The 23,193-nt window shown below is 31.2% G+C and overlaps 1 protein-coding gene across 4 annotated transcripts in view; it reads right to left on the bottom strand.

The window, feature by feature from the left end:
• Window positions 1-9,082: 9,082 nt before the first annotated feature.
• Window positions 9,083-23,193, bottom strand: part of LOC126837107 (calpain-A-like) — a 43,184-nt gene continuing 29,073 nt past the window's right edge. For 3 of the 4 annotated variants that reach the window (XM_050570905.1, XM_050570906.1, XM_050570907.1), the window contains 13 exons: window positions 16,295-16,544; window positions 14,928-15,180; window positions 14,682-14,850; window positions 14,354-14,535; window positions 13,552-13,805; window positions 13,300-13,463; window positions 12,514-12,731; window positions 12,394-12,436; window positions 12,173-12,314; window positions 11,178-11,279; window positions 10,895-11,022; window positions 10,600-10,795; window positions 9,083-9,557 (listed from right to left, as the gene is read on the bottom strand). In XM_050570905.1, coding sequence (XP_050426862.1) covers window positions 9,472-9,557; window positions 10,600-10,795; window positions 10,895-11,022; window positions 11,178-11,279; window positions 12,173-12,314; window positions 12,394-12,436; window positions 12,514-12,731; window positions 13,300-13,463; window positions 13,552-13,805; window positions 14,354-14,535; window positions 14,682-14,850; window positions 14,928-15,180; window positions 16,295-16,544 — 2,187 coding nt within the window. In that variant the 3' untranslated portion in view covers window positions 9,083-9,471. Of the gene's footprint in view, window positions 9,558-10,599; window positions 10,796-10,894; window positions 11,023-11,177; window positions 11,280-12,172; window positions 12,315-12,393; window positions 12,437-12,513; window positions 12,732-13,299; window positions 13,464-13,551; window positions 13,806-14,353; window positions 14,536-14,681; window positions 14,851-14,927; window positions 15,181-16,294; window positions 16,545-20,248; window positions 20,479-23,193 lie in introns of those variants that run through there. The other variant, XM_050570909.1, reaches the window with a different exon arrangement.

Here is a 23,193-nt window from a genome sequence, read left to right as displayed (position 1 = left end):
ACGGGTAACCGAACGAACCTATAACCTCTGTTATCTTAAAAGAGCATGAGGAACAACAAAAAAAATTAATATGAGAAGGTATATGCCAAGATGGTGTGCGAAACTGTGTCGAGTAGAGATTTAGGGCAGCTGACAAGGGTGGCAATACCTACTTGGGATGAAGTCGAACGACAAGAACAAGACAATGGAAAATACTATATGACCACTATATAAACAATGCATGCGTCCACGTTATAATGTTGTTTAATATTTTGTTTTTTCCTCGAAAATGTACTACAGATTTTTATTTATATATTGTCCGACCTTTAAAACCCAAGTCCAAATTCCGCCCTCCCAAAAGCGAAGAGCAGAGAATTCAACCCCTCTCTAGAGATAAGGGTAGATGGTTTTTATGGTGTTGGTTAATAACTAAATAAATTTGAAACTATCAGACAGTTTTTAAGGAAGCCCGAGCAGTTTTTTAAAGTTAGAGCGTTCAACTATGTATTTATACCACCGAGTTAAAAAATTTCTATTATCTTCCAATCTTGAACAAATTTTAACACATTATAATCAACAAGTTGTTAGCTCCACATTTAAACAAACAACTAAAATTATTTAGTTAATATAATATTAAACATGTTTTTTAATCTAATCTATCAAAACAAAATTAACTAAAAGTTAAAACTGTACTGTCTAATTATAATTATTGCTATTGGTTTCATAATTTTTCAATACTTTTTTTTAATAACTAACATTTTGAAACTTTTTAATTAAAGTTATAAATTATTTACTGTGGATCAGAAACTTTTAACCTGAAGTATTAAAAGAAACTTTTAACATAATAATCGCTACCAGAACTTTAAAAAAAAATTAATTAATTACTTTAGCCAACTGGCTAAATAAATGTTTGTTGATACTAAGAACCTAACCTGTGCATTTTAATTAATTGGGATAGAAACCCCATCTGACTCTTAAAACCAGTTTTTAATTAATAATATAATAAATAACTGTTTTTAATATTAATTTTCGAAAATGTTATACAGTATACAATTAGTTAAAAGCTTGTGTTGGCAAATTACGTATTAGAATTCTTTACGAGCAATTCATTTTTAACAACACAACTAACAGAATACAAAACATTTTTTATTAATTTGTTTGTTAGGTTTTGTTTTTATAATAATAAAACATCTTTTTTTTGGCTTCGATGCGGAACTGATAAAGTATATTTATTGACGTTTTACATTTTAAAATAAGGCTTTTAAATTAGTTAGGATAATTATTTGAAAAGGCTTTTATAACATTTTAGAGGCACTTTACAGGCCGGTCACGTAGATACATGTTTTCGATTCAATCGACTCGAATCAGTCACCCTTTTCCCCGGAGGACCACAGGCGTTATCAGTATAATAGGGCAACGCTAATCTACAGTACACATTAGTTATATTGGAAAAATTTTAAAGGAGAGTCCAAACATTATTATCCCACCGACATCTGAAATCTCCCTTGGATACTCCACAGTCGACGACAGATAGAACCGTGTATACTTGAAAAACAAAAATGAAAACAAAATAAATAATACTTGGCATAGATTAGTTAGATAAGTTAGATACTTTTTGGGGTTTATATTGCACTGACTCTGTTTACAGTAGTAGTGGCATTTAGGCAATTAGTCAAAAAAATTCAAGTTTCAAAGGTTGTCGCTGCGGAAAAGTAAGTGCTTCTGCTTTTGAACGTTTGGCGATATTATTGTCTTTTTGTTACTAATGAGAATATGTTATGATAACTTTTTTTAACACTCAAAAAGTAATTTTTTGTTTACATTTCTCGTTTCTACGACAAGACTTTCATATTTAGCACTAATATTTTAGACTGGATAAAAAATAAAGGGTTTTCTGGTAGGTATCATTAAAAACATTAAGAATCATTTAATAAAAGCTTTAAATGGTCGACAACCAATTAAGAGTCGTTACTTTTAAAGTTATTACGTAGAGTTAAACGCGCAGATAATAATAAAAAAAACTACACTCCACCCTTCCTTAAGTCATAAGCTTTAACCTTTTAACTTATTCAAATAATTATCTAAAACTGGTGTTTCGACCAGCCAAATATTTATTTAATTATTTCATATTCAAAAAATTAATAAAACACAGTGTGATTCTTTCATCATGAACCAGTCAATATCTCAATGGGTTTAATTAATAATTTAATTTTTTTTTATGTTATTATAAAACGTGATCTTAATTTTTCACAATTTTTTTTGTTTTTACCCCCTCTCAACTTAGTTTTTTTGGATAGTAACTTTTGAAACTTAAATGGTAATGAATATATTTTATTAACTTTTTAAATTGAGAATAATGTACTAAAAATGTAAAGACATATAAGTAACAAATGTTAATAAAATAATAATTAATTCTGAAGGGTGTCAAAAACAGCAATTTTTGAAAAACTGAGATCACTTGTAAAAAATAAAAAATTAATACTAATTAAACCCAATGAGATATTGAGTGGATCACTTAAAAAAATCCCCTGTATAGTAAAATAATTCAGTAAGGCTAAAATACTCACTTTCTCATTGATCGAAATTTTTTAGTTTTTGGAGACACAATAGCTTATGATATATTACAATATAAGATAATATAAACAAATTTCATATTACACAATGTATGCCATTATTAAATATTTATTCGTTTTAGTATTTTCCTAATTCTTAAATCTTTCCCTTCCTCCGGTCCTAAATTTGAAACTTAAATAACATTAAATTAACAATAAAGTAAATATGCAAAAATGGTTATCGACCAGTCGAGATTTTCAGAAAATTATTCTCAATTCAAAAAGTTAATTACATGCAATATACGTTACCGTTTCAATTTTTTAAAATCGATAAAGCGAAAATATTTACCTTAAAGAGATATACAAATCCACCTCAATTAAAAATCAAAAATCAGCCTATATTATGGAATAATAAAGATCAATCAATTAAATATCTTGGAGTTTACCTTGATGAAAAATTAACATGGAAAATGCACATAAATAAAAAATGAAACCATGCCTACACACGATTGAAAATCTTATATCCCCTAATTAATTACAGCTCTACACTTCAGATCAAATGCTCACTTCTAATACACTTCAATAATAAGACCTTTAATAACATATGCATGCCCAATATGGGCAGCCGCATCCCAAACAAAAATTACAAACGATACAAAACAAATTTCTCAGAATAGCTCTTAAAGCCCCATGGTATATGCGAAACACACAACTCCACAACGACACTGGAATACCATACCTAACCACATGGATAAATGAACAATTTAAAAAATTTCATTCGAAACTAAACACAATAGAAGGAGCCCTTCACTTCAAAATTGGGAAAAGAACCAAAAACCGCCGACTAAAGCCACGTCTCCCACAAGATATCTTACTACCTCCAGAATCATCATCGTCATCTTTATCATTGGTATCATCAGATTAATGACCTAATTAAAACAACTCATAATTTATGTACAATTTGCTAAATTAAAATATTTTATAAATTATTTTATTACTCTATTATGCCTACCTAATTATGTAACTTATTAATTAATATATTGTAAAAACAAGATTATGTTGAAACAATTAAAATATAATAAATAAAAAAAAATCGATAAGGCCTAGGAAAATAGTAAAACCGGTAAATATTTAGTAAATTGTATAACACTGTAAAATAACATAAACAAAAAAATGTATTCAAATATGAAAAAATACAAAATTTCGATTATTTCAAGAGAAAATCAGTGTATATATAATCATCCTGTACACCGTTTGAAGCGATTTGTCCTACAATTACAAAGAACACGGTAGGTATATCAGGCGAACGAGGGAAAATAAATAAAACATTCTGTGTTTTATTATCGTAAACTACCATCGGCGATAGTGCGACGTTTCAGTTACTCAAAGTTTTAAATTATTAACATTGTTATCTTGTACGGTGAATTTATGGTAGACACAAAGGCGAGCACTCTAACCGTATTGCATTCTCGCACGCTACCCGTAACGTTTTTTTTTTTTTTGCCATTTTATGTATATGTATACATATTATACACACCCACACTTGCACCGAAAATCTGGTTGAGACAATTTCAAACAAAAAACCCGGGCACATAATAAAATACGAATTGTCTCTCGGTTGTTTTACTGTTGCACCGCCCGAGGCGACCGGAACTCCAAACTGCTGCGAGTCTACCGAAACAAAGTTATTTGGCCGAAAGACTACTTATATGAAACATTGTAAAATTCAAAAACATTCAAACTGTAAACATAACTGCCGTGAATTTTCTTGAAAATAAAAATAAAATAATAAAAGATGGAAGAAGACCGCTATGGTACGTTATATAGAGGTCGACAACTACATGGCCGTATCAAGCACTCATTTTTTTTGGGGGGGCTTAAGATAAAACTAGAAAATAATACTTAGGATTTTAACTAAATAAAACCATATCAGTTTATAGGTATATATACAGGGTGTAATGCAAAGTTCTACCGAGCTTCAAATGAGACATTCAGGATGCTCTATGGGTGCAATAAATGGTATTCATTTTTTTTTTATTTAAAAATTATTTAATATAGAACTCGTACCTCGTTAAAAAATTGTGTTACAAAAAAACTAAACTTCAGATTTAAAATCGGGAGAAAAAATCTTGTTGAATCGATATGTAACATGATTTTTTGGTATCTGGTCCCATTTGCGTCCACCGAGTGGCCACTGAGTGGCCGGCATGTGACCGATACCAACAAATGGCAAGTGACACATCATTTTTAATTAGAATTATATTCTCAATTCAGATGCGTCCTTAGAATTATTTTATTTAAAATGATTTGTTGAATCAATACGTTTTAATACTGTTCCTTGTACGGCGATGTAAGGAGTTCAAATAAAAAAATACTTAACACGTTGAGGTCGACGCGTAGCCGATAAATGTCAAATGTCAAATTGACATTATGTCATTGTGATTGTCTCATTAGAGAAATCGCAGTTTTTAATTGTTTTGAAACAAAGAAATTGTGTATTTATACAGGGTGGCCCACAAAGGTTTGACAAATGAAATGACTTTTGTTCTAGTGAATATTTTTGAGATTTTTTTTTTAAAAATAATTTTTACTCATTTGCGCTATAAGCACCGTGTTTTTTTTTGCACTTACCTGTTTTACTTTTTTTAATAGTTTTTTTTTTTTTATTACATATTTTTTTTTCGAGATAGCCATTTTGTTCAAAATAATTTTTAAAAAAGAATTGGCGAAAAAAATTTGGATTTTTATTCATCCGTTCAAAATATAATTATTTGAAAGGTAGGTAACGCGCGCTGCTAAAAATAAATCTACGATTATTAGATAAATAATCTAATATATATATATATATATATATACAGGGTGATCCACTTATCGTGAACCACTCAATATCTCATAGGGTTTAATAAGAAATTACATTTTTTTTTCATATTGTTTTAATAAAACGTGATCTCAATTTTTTCACATTTTTTTTTGTTTTTACCCCCCTCCCAACGTAGTTTTTTTGATAGCTACTTTTGAAACTTAAGTGGTAACGTATATATTTTATTAACTTTTTAAATTGAGAATAATGTATTAGAATTTTGACTGGTCGATAACCAGTTTCGGATAACAATTTTTGAAGTTATCGAAATTTCAAGTTTAGGGCAGGAGAAAAGGTGGAGTGTAGTATTATTTTTATCTGCGCGCTTTCCCAACCGCACTTCACCCAACCACAGTAGTAGTGGTAAGGTTAGGTGGGATATTTACATTTTTACATACTTGAAAAAACGATATCAATAGGTTACCCTAAAATTAAATTTGATCAATTTTTGAGAAGAAAAAGGACCCGAAAATATGTGTAAAAACTATAATTGTTTTCCTTAATAATGAATGAGCTTTTAAATGGCAAAACAGAGTTTAGCACTTAATTGTGTCGGTTGTTTGCAAATTGTGAAACTGTTTTGGATACGAGTACGAGTTAGTCTTGTTATGTTGGAACTTTTATATAGTGAAATAAAAATAATATTGTGTCGTTTCAACAACCAAATTTAGAATTGTAACGGTTTTGCATTTCACATTTGCATAGCTTAATGTTAAAACTTTACCATGAAACGGTTGGCTGTCTTTAACTCTTAATAACAGTTTATAATATAGGTACCTATGCAGGAATTTATTTTATCCAATATATATATATGTGTGTGTATTGTACATTGCAATAATATAAGACTTACTCCAAAGTCAACATTGCATTGTTCTAAACAGTCACGCCAGAGAGTGCGGCACGTTTGTGAGTTCATTTGGAAAATCTTAAGCAGCCAAGTTAGATTTTACCTTAAAGACTCATTTTATATACATTTTAAATGTACCAGTTTGAACGGTTTCGCAGCGGAAACTACTGGAAACACATAAACTATTTAAAACTTAGATATATTGGATACAATTCAAACTTGAACGCGTCAAAACTCTACACAATAAACCACGAGAAGTTTATAGTGATTTTGGTAAAAACGTTTTCAATAAAAAAATAAATCAAGTAAAAAATTAGCGCGGATAAATTTCGGTGAAATTTCAGACAAATAAAAAAAACACCTTGCAAACTAACTACCTATAGTTTAATAATGGAAAATAATATCCTTTTAATAGTGCAAGTTAATACTAAAAAATGTTTTTGTTAAACGTTTTCATTATTTTATTATTCTACGTAACCCACTTTTGAATAATCGGGTTATTTTATTATTGACAAGAAATAAGCAGAGCGAAATAAGCTTCATGATGTTATTGTAGACTTCGTGAAATCAAATAATTGAATAAAACATTACCTTGATTTGAATACCAAGAACGTTAATTATTATTTCAAGTCGGTCGAAATAGAATGAGAAATTGGCTTCCTTTTTTTTTTCTTTTAATGTTGACGTATAAATTATTTACAGCTTGGTTAAAACGTTTGATTATTTCATAACGCTCTTATTCGAAGAAAAAAAAATTAAAAACCATGCCGCGTACATAGTGAGAGTTTGTTAAATAGCTTATAATTGTTAAGTAAAACAAGTTGCAAAATAATTAGCGTAGTACTAGAAATTCACCGAATTCAGCTACTAAAACCTGAGTCCGATAATCCCAGTATTCGAATTCATAAAGAACATAATATTATCAATTATTAAATACAAAATTGAAAAAATTAAAAATATCTCATAGCTGTTGTTAAGACTCTTTGTGTATTATTTTAACTTTTTACTTTGACACAAAGCCGATAAGGTATCAGCTATGTATTTATAAGTTGGCTCCACGGGACTTTGTAATGGAAATTTTAAAATAACCTTTCTTATTTAATGCTATCTATTACGTTCAATAAAAGTATTTTTTTTCACTAAGCCATTACATGCTTTTAGAATATTTATACTTGTTTTTGTCTTGACTCACATTTCATACTTTTCAATAACCGTTTAGGTTTCCTCATAAATATCAAAAATCGCGTGTACTCAAGTTACATGTTGGGTTGAAATGTTATTTTTCGGCGTCTGCAAATTGGACCGATAAAAAAAAATTCAAAAATTAAGTTTATGTTTTATAAATATACACAGTACCCTAGAGAACACATAGAGTTCTATTAGTTACATCTGTTCTTGTGATTTACAAAAAAAAATAGTTAACTATTTTTAAACAATAATTGTTTAAACCACAAACTTTGTTTGCATTTTCTCTTTGCAAGGTCTTCGTACATTAGTGGTGTAGTTATTGTCTAATATTCAAACCTGTAAGTTTGACCTAAACCGTATTCGCCAAATATTTTAAATGTGTATATATTTTATGAAATATCTAATTACTAACCATATTATAAACAAATTTTTGAGGAAAATAATAGTACAATACTATTTATTATATTTGTTGTGTATTTTTAGTTGCCTATCCCTTCGAAAATGAGGCCGTAAACCAGAATAAAGTTGTCATTCGAATGCAATATTGAAAGGTTAAATAAATGTGTTTAAGACAATTTTCAAAACAGAATTTCACGATTATAGAATTTTCCTAGTTTTTAGATTGTTTGAGCCCCCTTGTTTGCACAAACATGCACTACTTAGTACTTGTGTTGTCAATTAACAATCCATACATCGAGTTTCTATAGATTAAACATGTAATCGAACCTTTGTGCGCTCAACGTTTTATTTGTTAAGAATTGTATTGCTATGATAATTGTATTTTTGACTTTTTGAAAGCAAACAGAATTTTTAATACAACTCAAAATTCGAGTCTTAAGTAGACAATTCAACATTAATAAAAAGTCAATTTTACCGAGAAACAAAATACTATTAAGCAGTTTAAACAAAGTCATAGTACACAATACATATATATAACTTTTTAAACAATCATTGTCGCAGACATACACTGAACCAAACATAGAAATAAAAATATGACCAATACACTATAATAGTTGTAAACATATAATTGTCAACCAAAATAAATACTATAAAATGGAGTAAAAACATTACAACTATAAATTAACATAGCATATATAATATAGGTAATTTAACTCTTAAGATAATTGTACAAATTCAATAAGAACATTAATTATTACTATAGGACAACAGATATTCAGTAAATGAGTTTGTACTCTGTTCCTAGTTTGTCGTTTTGATACAATTAAGGTTAACTAAGTAGGTAATTTCCAAAAATGAACACAGTATTATTTAAAGACGCCACGTTGAAATAATATTTAAATAATGAGACAGAAAGTTAAAAATTATATACTATAATCTATTATATTAAATTTAAGCGTAGGTATTCAATGTAAGAAAAAAAAATATATTGTATTATAAATGTAAAAAACTAGCTGCTAGATTTAGAATATTAATATTAATTATTCTTGACTCGACAATCTTAAAAGTTATAATTTTTTGGAGCAAATAACATTTATTATAATCATAGTACAACACGTTTGTTTTGTTTTACCCGTTTCGAATTTCTGAAAATAACCACTGTCAAACAAAATATGTTTATGATATCAAACATTTTTGGCGTTCATATTATGTGCGTGAATTCCAAAATGACCCTGTCATATTAGTTAGGATGATATATTTACTTGAAATTGGACAAATCGAAAAAATACTCTTTGGTTACTTAAACGTTATTAATTCCCTGGAGCACCAATAATAGTAATCGAGTATAGTAACAGACCAGGCAGTACTTAAAAAAAAACATAAAATAGGAATATGTGTATGATAATAATAATAATAATAATAATAAATAGACCGTTCAAGTCTTCCTTGCAAAGCTAACACAACAACTGCGGTTAGCTTTAAAATCGGTCGACAAACATTTAACGTACCTAACTTACAATACACAATATATAATTAAGATCTATAACTAATAATAAAGATATTGTTTTTCTTTCGTTTAAAAATAAATAAAATAATCATTTTCAGATCATTTTTTTTAAGGCATCGGAAGCGTTTGATAGATTTTCTTATGAATACAATGTTTTTTCGACCCATTCCTCGAGCGAGAACGAAGCCACGTTCTTGTTGTCTGGATCGCGTTCCTTGAACATATCTAAACAAACAAGATTTACCATTAGTTAGTTTTAAGTCGTGAAGTCGTTTAAGTTAAAATGATTATCAAACGCTGCCCAAAAATAAAAGATTTATTACACACTAATGGCACAGTTATATGGTGAGTTTTAGCTTTGTTTGACGAAAATAAATAAATGTTAATAATATTAGATGAAACATGGTGGAATTTTAAGGTTATTTTTAAATACAACCAATATAAAGATTTGGTTTTATATATAGAGATGTTATTAACAGTCGAATTTATTCTTATAACTTTTATGCTTATGCCATTAGTGTTATTACTAACACCTAACCGCTTACAACTTTAGACCAAAACCGTATATCAACCGAAAATGCTTGATAAAATTTTACTATAGAGAAAAATTAAAAAGTAACTACATTTACAAAAGAAAAAGTTATTAGATGTTTCAATTAAATAATTATATATTTGATACTTTTTCGTTACATAAATATATGTATTTAGATAAAAAATGTTTAGGTTTTCACATACGAGTACTATCACATATTTATTGGATTTATGCAGCTCTACGGGTTGAAAATGGGGACAATTTATTGATCAGAGAACTTGTTAAAAACATTTGCAGATTATTTTCAGATTTTGATATTTTTTTTATCATATTTTTCGGGTTTTGAATGGAACGTTCACTGTCCGATGACCCCTATGTGGTTCATGATTTATTTATAGATAAGTCCCTAATTCATTAATTAAGTCCCTATCATCTCACCTGTCCAACTGTGTTATTATGAATTTCATAAAACATAGTCCATACAAATAAATCTCCAGAGAAATAAATGTTTAAAATGAACCACATATGGATCATGGACTACTAAAATAGGTTTAACGTGACCCATATATGGATCATAGGACTGATAACTTTTGATTTAATTTAACATTAGGACAGTGAACGTGTTAAGAGGATATTTTATGGTTTTAATAGTGATGCACTATATTTTGAACTTTTTTAAAATCTAAAACTCCGCTCTCAAGTCATGATTCTATCTACACGAGTCTTGATACTGACCAATCATAGTCTTGAGTCGTACGGCGCACATGATGAAGTCGTCGAACATAATGGTACCGTCCTTAGTGGCGTACCGATGGCACAATATGTTCAGAATGTGCGAGTTGAGATGGTAACCGACCGAGTTCAACGCTTGTCTCATGTCAAACCCGCTGATGTAGCCCTTGCTTTCTTTGTCATACATTTTGAACACCAACTACAAGTGACCGAGACAAAAAGAAAAGGTTGTGTGTTACGGTTCGTAATGCTATAATAAATACTATGCAAACTATTGCCCAAACTCCATCGTCGTTACCTTCCACTGTCTGATGTCAACCCACAGCGTTTTGAACTCATCGAATCCTAATTTTCCGGACCGGTCCCAATCCAACATGGCGATCATGCTGCGGCACACGTCTTTGGAAAATCCTGCTTTTTCCATGTCTGAAAAGTATCGACGAGTCCGATGTTATAATCAAAACTACTACTCGTAATATAGACAATAATAGCTAGCTTCGCCTTGGCCAAGCTTTAGATACAACTGTACAAGTGGCAATTGTGTGGAATAATAAAAATATTATTATTAGTGTAGTACTCACTGAAAGTCGCCCCTAAGGCCGTGTTCTGACAGAAAGCCTGACAGAAAGTTTGTAGTAAGTTGACAACGACATTATCTGATGCTGTCGTAGTGCTTGCGACATCTACAAATGGCAACTATGTTAGTCTAGGTACAAACTCAAGCGCAGCAAATGGTATTATTACAGGTTAAGTATGGTATACTTGCGCTAGAGTAACAAACTATATATTTTTTTTATTTTAAGGAGAAAAAAAATGCAAATACACAAATATTTTTCAAACAAACGTACGTGGGTTAGTAGAAATAATATATGATAATAATATCTTATTTTTCATACAGCTATAGAAAGACAACTCAACGACTTTAACTGCACACGTTTGTCGTAAGAAAAGGTATAGGGTCTAGATAAAACAAATTGTTTGAAATTTGTTGAAACGTAGTCTGAATTTCCATTCAAGTAAACAGCAAATTTTCAGATATGCAGTTAAAGACACTTGTATGATAGTTAAATGTTATGATTATGTTTGGAAAATAAACTAAACCTATTCTAACAGTTGCCTACGACAAAAAATGGACCCATTCCATTTTACTTGTACTTATACTTCTTTAAAATAAAAGAGAAGAGCTCGAAACCGGCCGCTAAGTTCGTTCGTGTTAGTATTTTATGCAAAACTGGGTTTCCTCTAAAAACTAGGTAGTTGTTATTGATTAACCAAGAAAAAATCTAGACACGTTAATTTACCGTTCTGACTTCGAAGTTCGTCGTACAAAAGCAATCGTCGAGTTATAATGAATTTTTAAAATCTAAATCACAAACGTCTAGCCCACGTGGAATAATTAATGTGTGGAAATACGCGGAATAATTAATTAATGATCGCACTTCTGAGGACAAAGTTTGTACATTATCAATTAATTACCGCCACGCTAGCAGATCGATAAAAAATAATTGATGAAGTCAATATACAGGTAAGTTATTCATTGAGCAAGTACAAAACCACAAAAACCGGCCAAACCAACCGTTTCGCATGGCGTAGTCCAAAATTTCTTTGAGTTCCATCCAGTCGACTTCTTGATCGTCACCGGCCAGTTTGAGGAAGAACTCTTTGATCTTTTCGTTGGCCGCATCGATCTTGGCCGGTTCTGGTTCTTTTTCTTTTATCTGAAAATTAAAAAATAAAATGCATGACGTTTTAACGAAACCTAACCGGACGGTTTTCTAATATGGTGCTATCGTTTACCTTGATATCGATTTCGCCTATACCGATATTGTCGTCGAGTTCCCTGTAATACAAAATAAATTTAAGCATTACAAAAACAAAAAACCAAATTCGTAAAATATAACGGTGGGCACTACTAACTCCATGTTGTTCTTGTGTTCGGAGAATACCCTGAGTAAGAATTCACCCTGTTCGTTGGGGTCGAACGTCGAAGGCACTATGCAATAATCGCCGGGAGGAAGACTGAATCGACTGCTAACTTCCCTGAGGTTTATGAACGTGGGACTTCTGGCGACGGACGCGTTGTATTTGAAGAAATTCACGTCCAAGGGCTTCGGCAATGAGTCCGGGTTGGTGAGCTGTGTTGGTTAGATTATAAGTTTACCAGTCAAACTTCATATAAGGTATTGGCTATAAGTAGGCATTTTAACATGCATATGTTATTGGGCTGGATACAAGAAATTTCATGTCGCCACTTTAGAGTAACAATATTCCATAATATTTTTAAAATATTAAGAGACAAGAGACAAATGACAAGAGATACGAGATAAGATATAGGAGACACAAGCTATGTGATAAGAGATAACACTCAAGAATCAATAAGTTTATTTTTGCGGAGGTACCGAAAGCAAACAAACCGTCAGCAAACCGCTGATAACAGTTTTGGCGATGTTTTAAAGTCAAAATTGTTTACTGTTAGATAAAATGTTTGCTCCTAACAGTAAACAGCTTTTCCAACAATTTGGAATATTTGGTACCTATGATGATGCAAAATCATTTTAGCGATAAATAAACAATGCTTATCAATCTAAACATTTTCAGTACATATCAGTCAACACGTTTGCTTTCGGTAGCACCGCGAAAATACGCTTTATGTTTTTCCGTGAAACGGAGAAAATAACTAAGTTTTGATTTTCGTTAATTAACCTGATAGACAGCAAAACCGATGGTTAAACACTCGGCTCCAGTCTTGCGCATGGCTCGTCGGTTCTTTTGCATAAGTGCAATGATGGCCGTACACTTGTGCTGGTCATCGTCGTCGTCCGGATCGTCCAACGTGATCCTATACTGTGGATTGTTCGCAAAAGTATCTGAAACGCGACGAACAAAACCTCTACATTAGTGTCTAATAACATTGGGGATAAGTACGTCAGTACTTGGCACAATCCATGTACTTACCCAGGAAATTACGGCAACCTCCGGCCGTGGCGCCTCTTACCCATTCGCCTTCAAAAACGCTCATTTCCCATCTCTTCTTCGGGTCGTCACCCATGTGTTCCTTGGTTAGCAGGTCAGGATTCAAATTGCAAATTTCCAAACGCGAAAAATACTTGACAAAGTCTTTGTACGACATCCAAAACTCACCGTCCGCGTCAAACGTCAGTCCCAACGATCGCTTGTCCGATTCCGAAATGAACCTCCATTCGGGCGATCTGTAAACAATCGTCGTATGTAGTAAGTTAAAATTTAAAATATGCATCCGATACATTTCGGCAGATCACAGGATATTCCTAGATTCTATTACATACTGACCACAAGTCTCAACAGCTCACATTTCCATGATTTTCTTATTTTTCTTCATCTTTGCATGACATGGAGTCGGCCACCCTAGGCTAACACCTCCATAGAGCTTGATATTCTACATCTCGTTCAATCACTCCAGCTATCCTCATATCACTTTCTATTCCGTCTATCCATCTTTTCTTCGGTCTTCCTCTTTTCCCCCTCTACATTTATATTCATAACAACTCTCACTGCCTCTGCCTCATATCTCCTCATAACATGACCGAACCATCTCAACCTATTCTCTCTCATTTTTCTCACAGTTGATGTAACTCCTTGACTCCCTCTTATGTATTCGTTTCTTGTTCTATCATCTCTAGTCACTCCACTCATCCATCATGGCATTATCAGCTCACTTCTTCATGATCTAAGATTTATATGCTTAGTCCGAAAAAATTGCGACAACAAAAGCACTCACTTGTCGCTCCACGGTCCGTTCCATTCGGCTTCATTACCCCAAGGGTTTCGGAGCCTGAGTAATGGGATCTGCCCAGTGGTATTCGGAGTAGTTATGTCCACGTATGTGACTCTGGTGATACTGTAAGCATGGCCTTTCACCAGTCCTTGAGGCGTTTCCATTTCGGTGACCGACGGGTCAGCCTGACAACGAAAACAACAGCACGTTTAATGCATAAAACACACAGAGGATCATAGAGAAGATGATAAATAACTGCAGTCGACGGAAAATAATTGTGTAACAAGATCATGAGCCAATTTACTGAGTTGATTTAACAGCTGGCGGTTACCTCGATAGAGCATCCCATCAATGAAAACCTCTGAAAGGCGTGTAACATGATTGTAAACAGATTGGGCGGCGCTTCGTTGAGCTCGAACATTTCTGATACACCTCCGGTGAAGTCTTCCATTGCTTCGCACGTGCTGCCTCCTTTCAACGCTTCGTATGATCCATGAAGTCTAATGTCAACAACACACACAATCAAGTTAAAAGCTGAAGACATTACTAAACAAAAATCTATGCGATTATATTTTACTTGGCATAGGCTTTTTCCAGAAGAGCGCTCCAGAATTCGTTCTCCGTAGCCGACCTGAGGAACACCAGTTGGCCGTTGTAAGTGGGCAAACGGTCGTCCACGACCACGTCGACCCATCTTCCATACTGCCAGAACCTAAAGTGAAATATGCCTGCATACTTGTTGCCAAAGCTCTGGTCGTTGGGCACTACCTGGTTGAACAGCTTGTCGTTTAGCGTCAGATTCGCTACAGCAGCCAGCAGCCAGCAATCGCCTATCGAACCGAGTTATTGTTATTTGTAATGTAAAATGTTTTGAGTGAATAAAAATTAAAAGTCATAAGCATTATAGTCCTCATAAAGGTTTTTTCTAGTATAAACAAATTATACTATTGAATAAGTCCACATATTTAAAATCCCTTAATTGGTTTATGTTAAGCATTGTTTATTATAATTAGTTTTTATTATTCACTGATGAAATTTGTATACACTACAATAATATATATTGTAAACCAAGGGCTGCGAGAAAAAACGATGATAGTAAAATGTTTACTATAACAATTTTAACGTTTTAGAACTCACTCACTTTGTTGGCATAGGCATTTTTAAAACAGTACTGTAGCACGAATCATGATATTTTTTACACAACCCGATATCTAACAGTAACAAATATACAATTTTAACACATTTAAAAATTAACTGACTCCTTCCTGATAAATTACTTCTATGTTATGCTAAAAAAGTTCATTTTTATTCTTTAGTTAATGGAGTTTTTTTAATTTATACTATTGTACAAACTTATCTAAACGAACATAAAGGCAAAGCGTAAAATAAAATGGAAATATTCTAAAATATGGTTTGATAACTGCAACATTTAAATGGTAAAAAAATGTTTTTGAACAGTGTTCATCGGTGTGCAAATAATAACGGTCAACATTTTAAGAATGTAAATAAAAATGGTTTAAGTAATTTAAATTATTCGCTTTAGCGCAAATAGAGGAGAAAATAGCTTTGGAGGTTTAGGGCTTAAACTTCCCCCAAAACAACTTTAAGCCTATTAAAATTTTAAAACAAAACTTCTGACACACATCCAAAGACTATATTATTTTATTAATATTATGAAAAGGCAGATATACATTATTATATGAAATAATGATAACTATTATGCAAATAATATATTATTTAGACCATTTGCGCTTAAGCGTAACTGTAACAGTATTTGAAAAAGTGCCGAAAATATTATTGTAATGTTAAATTTACTGTCAATTTTTAAATTAATTTATTAACGTTATTTTTTCTCGGTGTTTTTTCGGCTTAGGATTTCTTTTAAATACCTAATCCGGTGGACATTATATTTTGGATAACGGTTGATTCGTGATTTGCACTCACCGAGCTCTCCTTGCTTGACGTCGAACCTGGTAGCTCCTTCTATGAACAGTTGAGGGTTGTTGGCGATCTCGTTGGGTCTGCGCCATTCGAACGACTTGTCAGGTCGTCTACTGTAGAAGATGGACGAATCCACTGTGTCGAAATCCGGATCTTCGAAAAGCGCCCCTTGCTGGAGGCACTGGTCTCTGAGTACCTCAAAGTCCTGGACTTCACCGGCCTTGGGTCGAAAACCGGATCCGCGTTCTCCGATCTTTACCATTCAAACAAACATTTTGTTTACGGTCAATCAACAAAGTTTAAGCGATATAATAATATTACACACACACACATACAATTTAACTGCTGGCGAACAAAGTACAAGCATTTGTTTTGCACTCTAACTAAAATAAAAACCAAAAAATTATCCAAAACCCGTCTGGTGACATTATTATCACTCTTATTTAGAATATATATATATTATATTTATTTTTTATTTTCCTCTATAGAAGGTTAATTTTTCCCTCGGACTAAGGCGGCAATAATTATTCAACTAGAATGCAGTAATAAAAAAAAAACCTTATAAAAACTGGCTAAAACCTAAAAAGTAGTTTACATTGTAATGATGGAGTAATTAACTCGCCGAGTTAGCGCTATAAACACCTTAGGCCGTTCAAACAATTATACAGACGGGTTCATTTACAAACCGAGTTCTTTTGAGTGCACTAGCCGAAGACAACACTTATAATAATTAATTAACTGCATTGTCATTCAATTGATGTTCGACGACTAAACAACTACGGTACGTATTTTTATTACAACCCACTCACAATGTAAAATGGAATAATAATATTTAAAACTATATTTATTACGGTTTACATTTTAATATTGTTTATATAGTTTATCGTGGCGTTTTTTGTCAGAAAATAAATTATTAACAACACAAATGTTTCGTTAAGATTGCCTAAGTATGACACACTAGATAATTTAAATGAATAATTTTCAACATTTTAAGCATATGCAAAGACGTATTCAGAATAATTTGGATGTCCCGGTGGTCTAACATGTAATCAACAGTTTGTCAACAGTTGTTTAAGATGTTATTGTTTGAATTCTTATTTCTTATCTCGTCTTTGTGAATTACTTTAAAAAACCGTATATTTCTTAGTATACTTAAAACTTGTGGCTCAACACCTAAAGCCAAATTTCGATTAAGTGAGAAAAATCTTATAAAATTAACAAACATAAGTTTTTATTGCCATGTATATTTTGTAAAAATATATTATGATCCATGTTTGTTGTTATCATTATTAATTAATTTTTTTTTCAAATTTAGTTCGAAATAAAATATATTTTAAAGTCGTCATTATTATTTACGCATATTACATTAATTGCTGCACATTAATTTACCAAAAAAATGTTTTCACTTTTTTTACACAAAAAAATATAACATAAGATAGCTAAATAGGAAAAGTTATAAATTAAAAATATCTTTCACTAAAGAAGTACTAAACTGCAGACCATGTTATGTAGGTGTTGATGTAAAGTTCATTCTAATCCTTTACAATTATATTGGTAACATACATTATTAACCGGTTTAGAACCAGACAAACCATTTTTTTTTTTAAGATCTAGTTAATAGAAAATATTTTTTGGTGGCTTTATGCAGAAATGTTATTTCCCGAACCCAGAACAAATATCTAGCTATAATATTAGCTATAAATTGCTTATATTTTCGATTGTAACTAATTGGAATTCGTCAGTTCTTTTTTAAACCGATCGCTTAGACAAGTTATTGAATTTGAAGACCGTTCGCACTCGATTACTCATTACTATCATTTAAATAATAATATGTCTTCTTCCGTGTCACGCACGTTAATTTTCGTGCAATGAATAATATGCTTTTATAGTATTCCGTGTTACGCTACAATAACCATTATAAGCCCTTAAGTAATTACATGGTTTATAGTCTTTACTACAAAAAAGTAATAACGAATAACGCAGAGATGTACCTATATTTTCTGTATATTTCACATTTTATTTGAAAAACAATTTTTTTTTAATATTCGATTTTGATGTGTACATAACTTATTGTTACGAGAATTATATTTTAATGATAGAACAGAGTATATATCTTTTTTTTATTGTCTACCAACTAGATAGTTCATTAAACAGATTGATGGGAGTTCAATTTATTGTTTTTCTCAATAACAAAAATAAAAACATATAATAAACTTAGGACTCTGCTTAGGACCTATGTCATTACCCCACAGGCCGAATTATCAGTTATCCATCCGTATGCATACAATAAGTAATGCCGTTTGTTCAATACAAAATATTAAATAAACAGACTATATTATTTTATTTGCCTGAGAATTTCTGGACAGATTACAGTGGCATATTTAATTATAACGGATGTTGTAACAGCTCTATATTACAATATGTTCGCCCTAGTGACACGCCTAACAATAATATTTCCGTTTTTCGTCGTACCTGTTGCTGTGTTTTTTATACTTTTCAATTTGTCACGGTCATAACTGTTAGATAGTAGGTACATCATTATTGTTATTGCTATCTCCAAATAAACTATAGGTCACGTATTGGATTTTATCATTTCGTCGTACCTATGATTGCAAGATAAGAATTATCATGATGCCGAATAGTGCTAAAAAACAACAACCGCGGTATGAACATAATATTATATTGTATTGTTTCTACAACAGTTTAGGGAAAATACTTTTTTTTTTTCATAATTCATCAAGATTCGCCATCATTTGATGAGAAAGTGTTATCAAAATAATGTCATTGATAAAACTGTGTATAAAATACAATATCAATTAACATAATTGTTTAAAAAAGTATAAAAAAATAACTTTATACGTGCAATAAACAAATATATAATTTTACATAATATTATGATTCTAAATAATAATTATCAACTATTTTCTATTTTTCTGAAAAAAATACACTGATTACACCTGAGCACACTACCATCGATGTACTAATAACCAAGCAGTCTTGGACAAGTTTATTTTTGATATGTTAAACAAATTCCAAGTACACGCACTACATGACAAACAAAGTGTCGTTATATTTTTCTTACTCAGGTTTAAACGGAATTAATTCTTGGCGATAGCAACTTATTTATGTTTGGGAAATTATTATTACCTACATTGACATTGATCAACAACACTACATTTAAAGAATTTCCATACTTGTGATTACGATTAATTATCTGTATTTGTTGTTTACATTTTTTTCTCTGGTGGTGCGTGACAATTTTAAAATTAATTTTAATAAGTAATCTAGTGTGGAGACCTCACCTATGGCCATATTGCAACTTGGATTTATAAGTATCGTTAAGTGGTGTAATATAATTATTATTATTGAGTAGTACATTAAATATAGCATCAATGCTTATAAGTTTGAACAAAAAACGAATGCGGTCATAGATAATAAAATACATAACTACATTTTTCAAATTTTATATCTCATTTAATGTAACTATAATAACTTTAACATTGAGCTACAGTATTGATTAGGTATGTTACAAATAATATTATTGGTTTTTAATATATTTTTTTTAATTATTAAAGTAGACGGAAAAATATGTAGTAAAAATAGAGACATCAATGTACTAAAAATATTTACGAAGCACAATGTAATAAAATGTACAGTTAGGTCCTAGTACTAGTGTCCTAATAAATTAACCATTATTATAGTAGACAGAACTACATAATTTTCCCTTATAAAATAAATGTTGTATTTCAATGAAAAAAAAATTCTTAAGGTGAGTCTCCTATCATATTATCAGCCCAGCCTTTTTTCTGATTATTTCTCGTTACTATGACAACCCCGGTATTAATTACTTTACTTCCCAAGACCCAAAATTGGTAAAAAGCTCGCATATTAGCTGTCCATTGACGATTATTATAAGTATAAAAAAATTGTCAAACAAAAAATAATCAAACCGCATACTTTGTAAACCCATGTTTTCCCTCGTTGATAAGGCATTGTGAACGGTGGGTAGTCCAAAACGCTGTACCGGTAGGAAGGGGCGAATCGACCAAAAACTTAAATACTACTCGAAAATAAAAAAACTATTTTCAAAAACAAAAACCGAGTTATGAGTTAAAGTGTTTTTGTACCTTTTTTTTGTTTTCAAAACGACCGCACTAGACGCGACACGACCGAGCAACAATGATAATTGACAACGACGGCCGCAATGTTTATTGGCGTCACAGGCGTGTGCTTTGGATCGTGTCGTCCAGGACCGCCGGCTGTGGCACACCGGCCGCGGGTTTTATTGATCGGCCGAACGGTCCGCGCGCCGCCGACAAAGGGATTCCCAAAGAGTGGAGACTGCGGCCGAGCCGGCGTGCTGCTCCCATGGGAACCCCTGCGAATAGTATTTAAATTCGAAGGCGTGCTTTTGGTATTAAAAATATTAAGGGGCCTCTCACTAGCATTTTGTTAAGGCGCATTGTATAGGCAATTTTACACTAAAACCTAACATTAAGCTAAACATATAATATTATACTATGTACTAACACAGGAAAGAGGGATCAATGTTGACAGTATATATCTTTTCCTATTTTTTCAACTTGAATAACGCGTACAGGCTTTATTTTTATGTAAAAACATTTTTTTCTACTTCGAACAGCATAGTCATAAAAAATACTTTGATTTCAGTAAAAAAAAAAAAAAAAAAACATTATTCATAACATTTACAAGGTATCGATCGTGGCGCAATTTTAAAATTATTTCCGATTAATTGTGTAAGTGTTTTTATGACTTTTACAATCAAATTGAAATCTATATGTGTTTTCAAATCGGATGACGCTTTTCAGAATACAGATGTTAAAATTAAAATGAGTCGTTTTTAACCCAAAATACACTGATGTAGAGGCCTCTTAATATAATATAGTCGGGTGATCATGGATTTTTTTACCGAACGCTGTTCCAAGCTAATAAAAGTTGCTTTATCTATAATTTATACAATGTGTATCCATACGCCTACATTTTTTTATTAAAACATGTTTTTTACATTTGTTCCAACTTCCAACTTCCACTTGAAATAATTTTTCTAAAATATAAGTGACTTAAGTTTAATAACTGTACTTCTATTTGTTGTAGGTACTCGTATATTAACTTTAAGAACATAAACCATTTTCTTGACATTTTCAAGAGGTGCATTTAAAGTATACAAATTCCATTGAATATATTTCTGTAAATATTATTAGTTCAAATTTATATATTTAACTATTTTTAAATATTTTAAAAGTTTAAACTCTTCCATCGAATCACTTGTATGTTGACTAGTAAAACGAAAAACTTTTAAACATGAAAATTTAAAGAGCAACAATTCCTGTAGGCTGTACCCGTCTATAATATGCTAGTTGCGCTGGAACATACTTAATGTGCTGCAAATATAGGTTATTACATGCGGTATGTTTTATTTCATTATTGCTATAATTATTAAATATGGTTTTTTTTAAGGAGTTATGTTCTTCAAATTATGGTCTGATTGTGAGTGTATATTTGGGCTTCAATACAAGCTCTAAATGAATTCGACGCGACTTTCATACATAGTAAGCAATTATTGTGAAAGAAAACAGAAGATAAAATTACCATATTTTCTAAATATAGTTTGTCACTAGCGTATTATGCCGTTAATACACTTTTATGGTATGTGTGAACCATAACCCAGTGATCAATATTATTTATGGATTGTTCCAAATGTCTTTTAACGCCCTAAGCGTTTCAATTTAATTAAAATTCTAAGTATTACCATTGTGTTAGTCTTTGGTTAATAAATCAAATATAATATTATACCATATTATTTAGTAGCAATATCAACATTTTAGGTGACCCTAGACAATTTTTAATTTTGAAGATTGGGTTTATACAAATAGTATTGAAATCTCAAGTTTATAATGCCGTAGAATACAATATAGATAAAACATAATAAATTCACTAATATAATTTATCTTTCGGACACAGTAGTTTATCAGTTATCACCAAATTATTTATGCAGTCACTTACACGCAACGACTTATTATGGTTTAATATGTAAACTCATATAATAAAACAATTCACAAAATAATAACCGTTACCATAATTATTTTATTTATATTAATAACGTTATATTATATTATATTACTGCGTAGAATAGTGTCACGTGTTCTGTGTTAAGTAGAACACCAAAAAAATATATATATATATATATATATATATATATATATATATATATCTTTTCGTGTTATTTTTTTAATTATATTAGATCAAAATATTAGCTGAACCTGATAAATGTGACTTTAAATACACAATTGATTTTTGGAAATAGTAAAGTTTAGTAAGACAATTATTTTTTTATATTTTACACCGTCACGGCGTTATCCAGACTGTTAACTACAGTATAATATTTTGTTGTGTACCGATATTTGGCTACAACACAATAAGATAGTAAAGAAAATTCAAAAAGTGTTAAAAAACAATCAAGATAAATAGTTTATACTAAAATAAAAAATAGGTTCAAAAAAGCACGTTCTAGTTTTTATGGCACGAACAAAACAACCAAAAATAGGTCAAACAATATTGTGGCGGACAGAAAAAAATGTTAATGAAAAAAGAAACAATTCTTATTTAATTACTATATTATGTACATTATATTTCAAAAGAGCGTGGACCGTTCTAAGACTGTCTGGGAAATTAGTGTAACGGCCTAAGATCACGATCGCCAATATTATTGTTCTATTTCGAAACAATGCTGTTATTTGTCGACTGAAATAAAATATAGGCTGAGAAAAATATAACGTCAATGCTTTTTTTTCTTCTATTTGCATGCTCTCGTGCGTATTACATGTCGACGACAGCAAATGGTTCGTCTATACGCAACACATGGCCATTTCAAGGAGTAGTCT

Source organism: Adelges cooleyi, unplaced genomic scaffold (assembly GCF_023614345.1).
Source record: "Adelges cooleyi isolate 19-005CV unplaced genomic scaffold, UGA_ACOO_1.1 ACOO_flye_CR_arks_rails_tigmint_CR_PRNA_247, whole genome shotgun sequence".
NCBI classification, from domain to species: Eukaryota; Metazoa; Arthropoda; class Insecta; order Hemiptera; family Adelgidae; genus Adelges; species Adelges cooleyi.
Note: the sequence above shows the minus strand (reverse complement) of the source record. Positions and strands in the feature narration are given on the sequence as shown.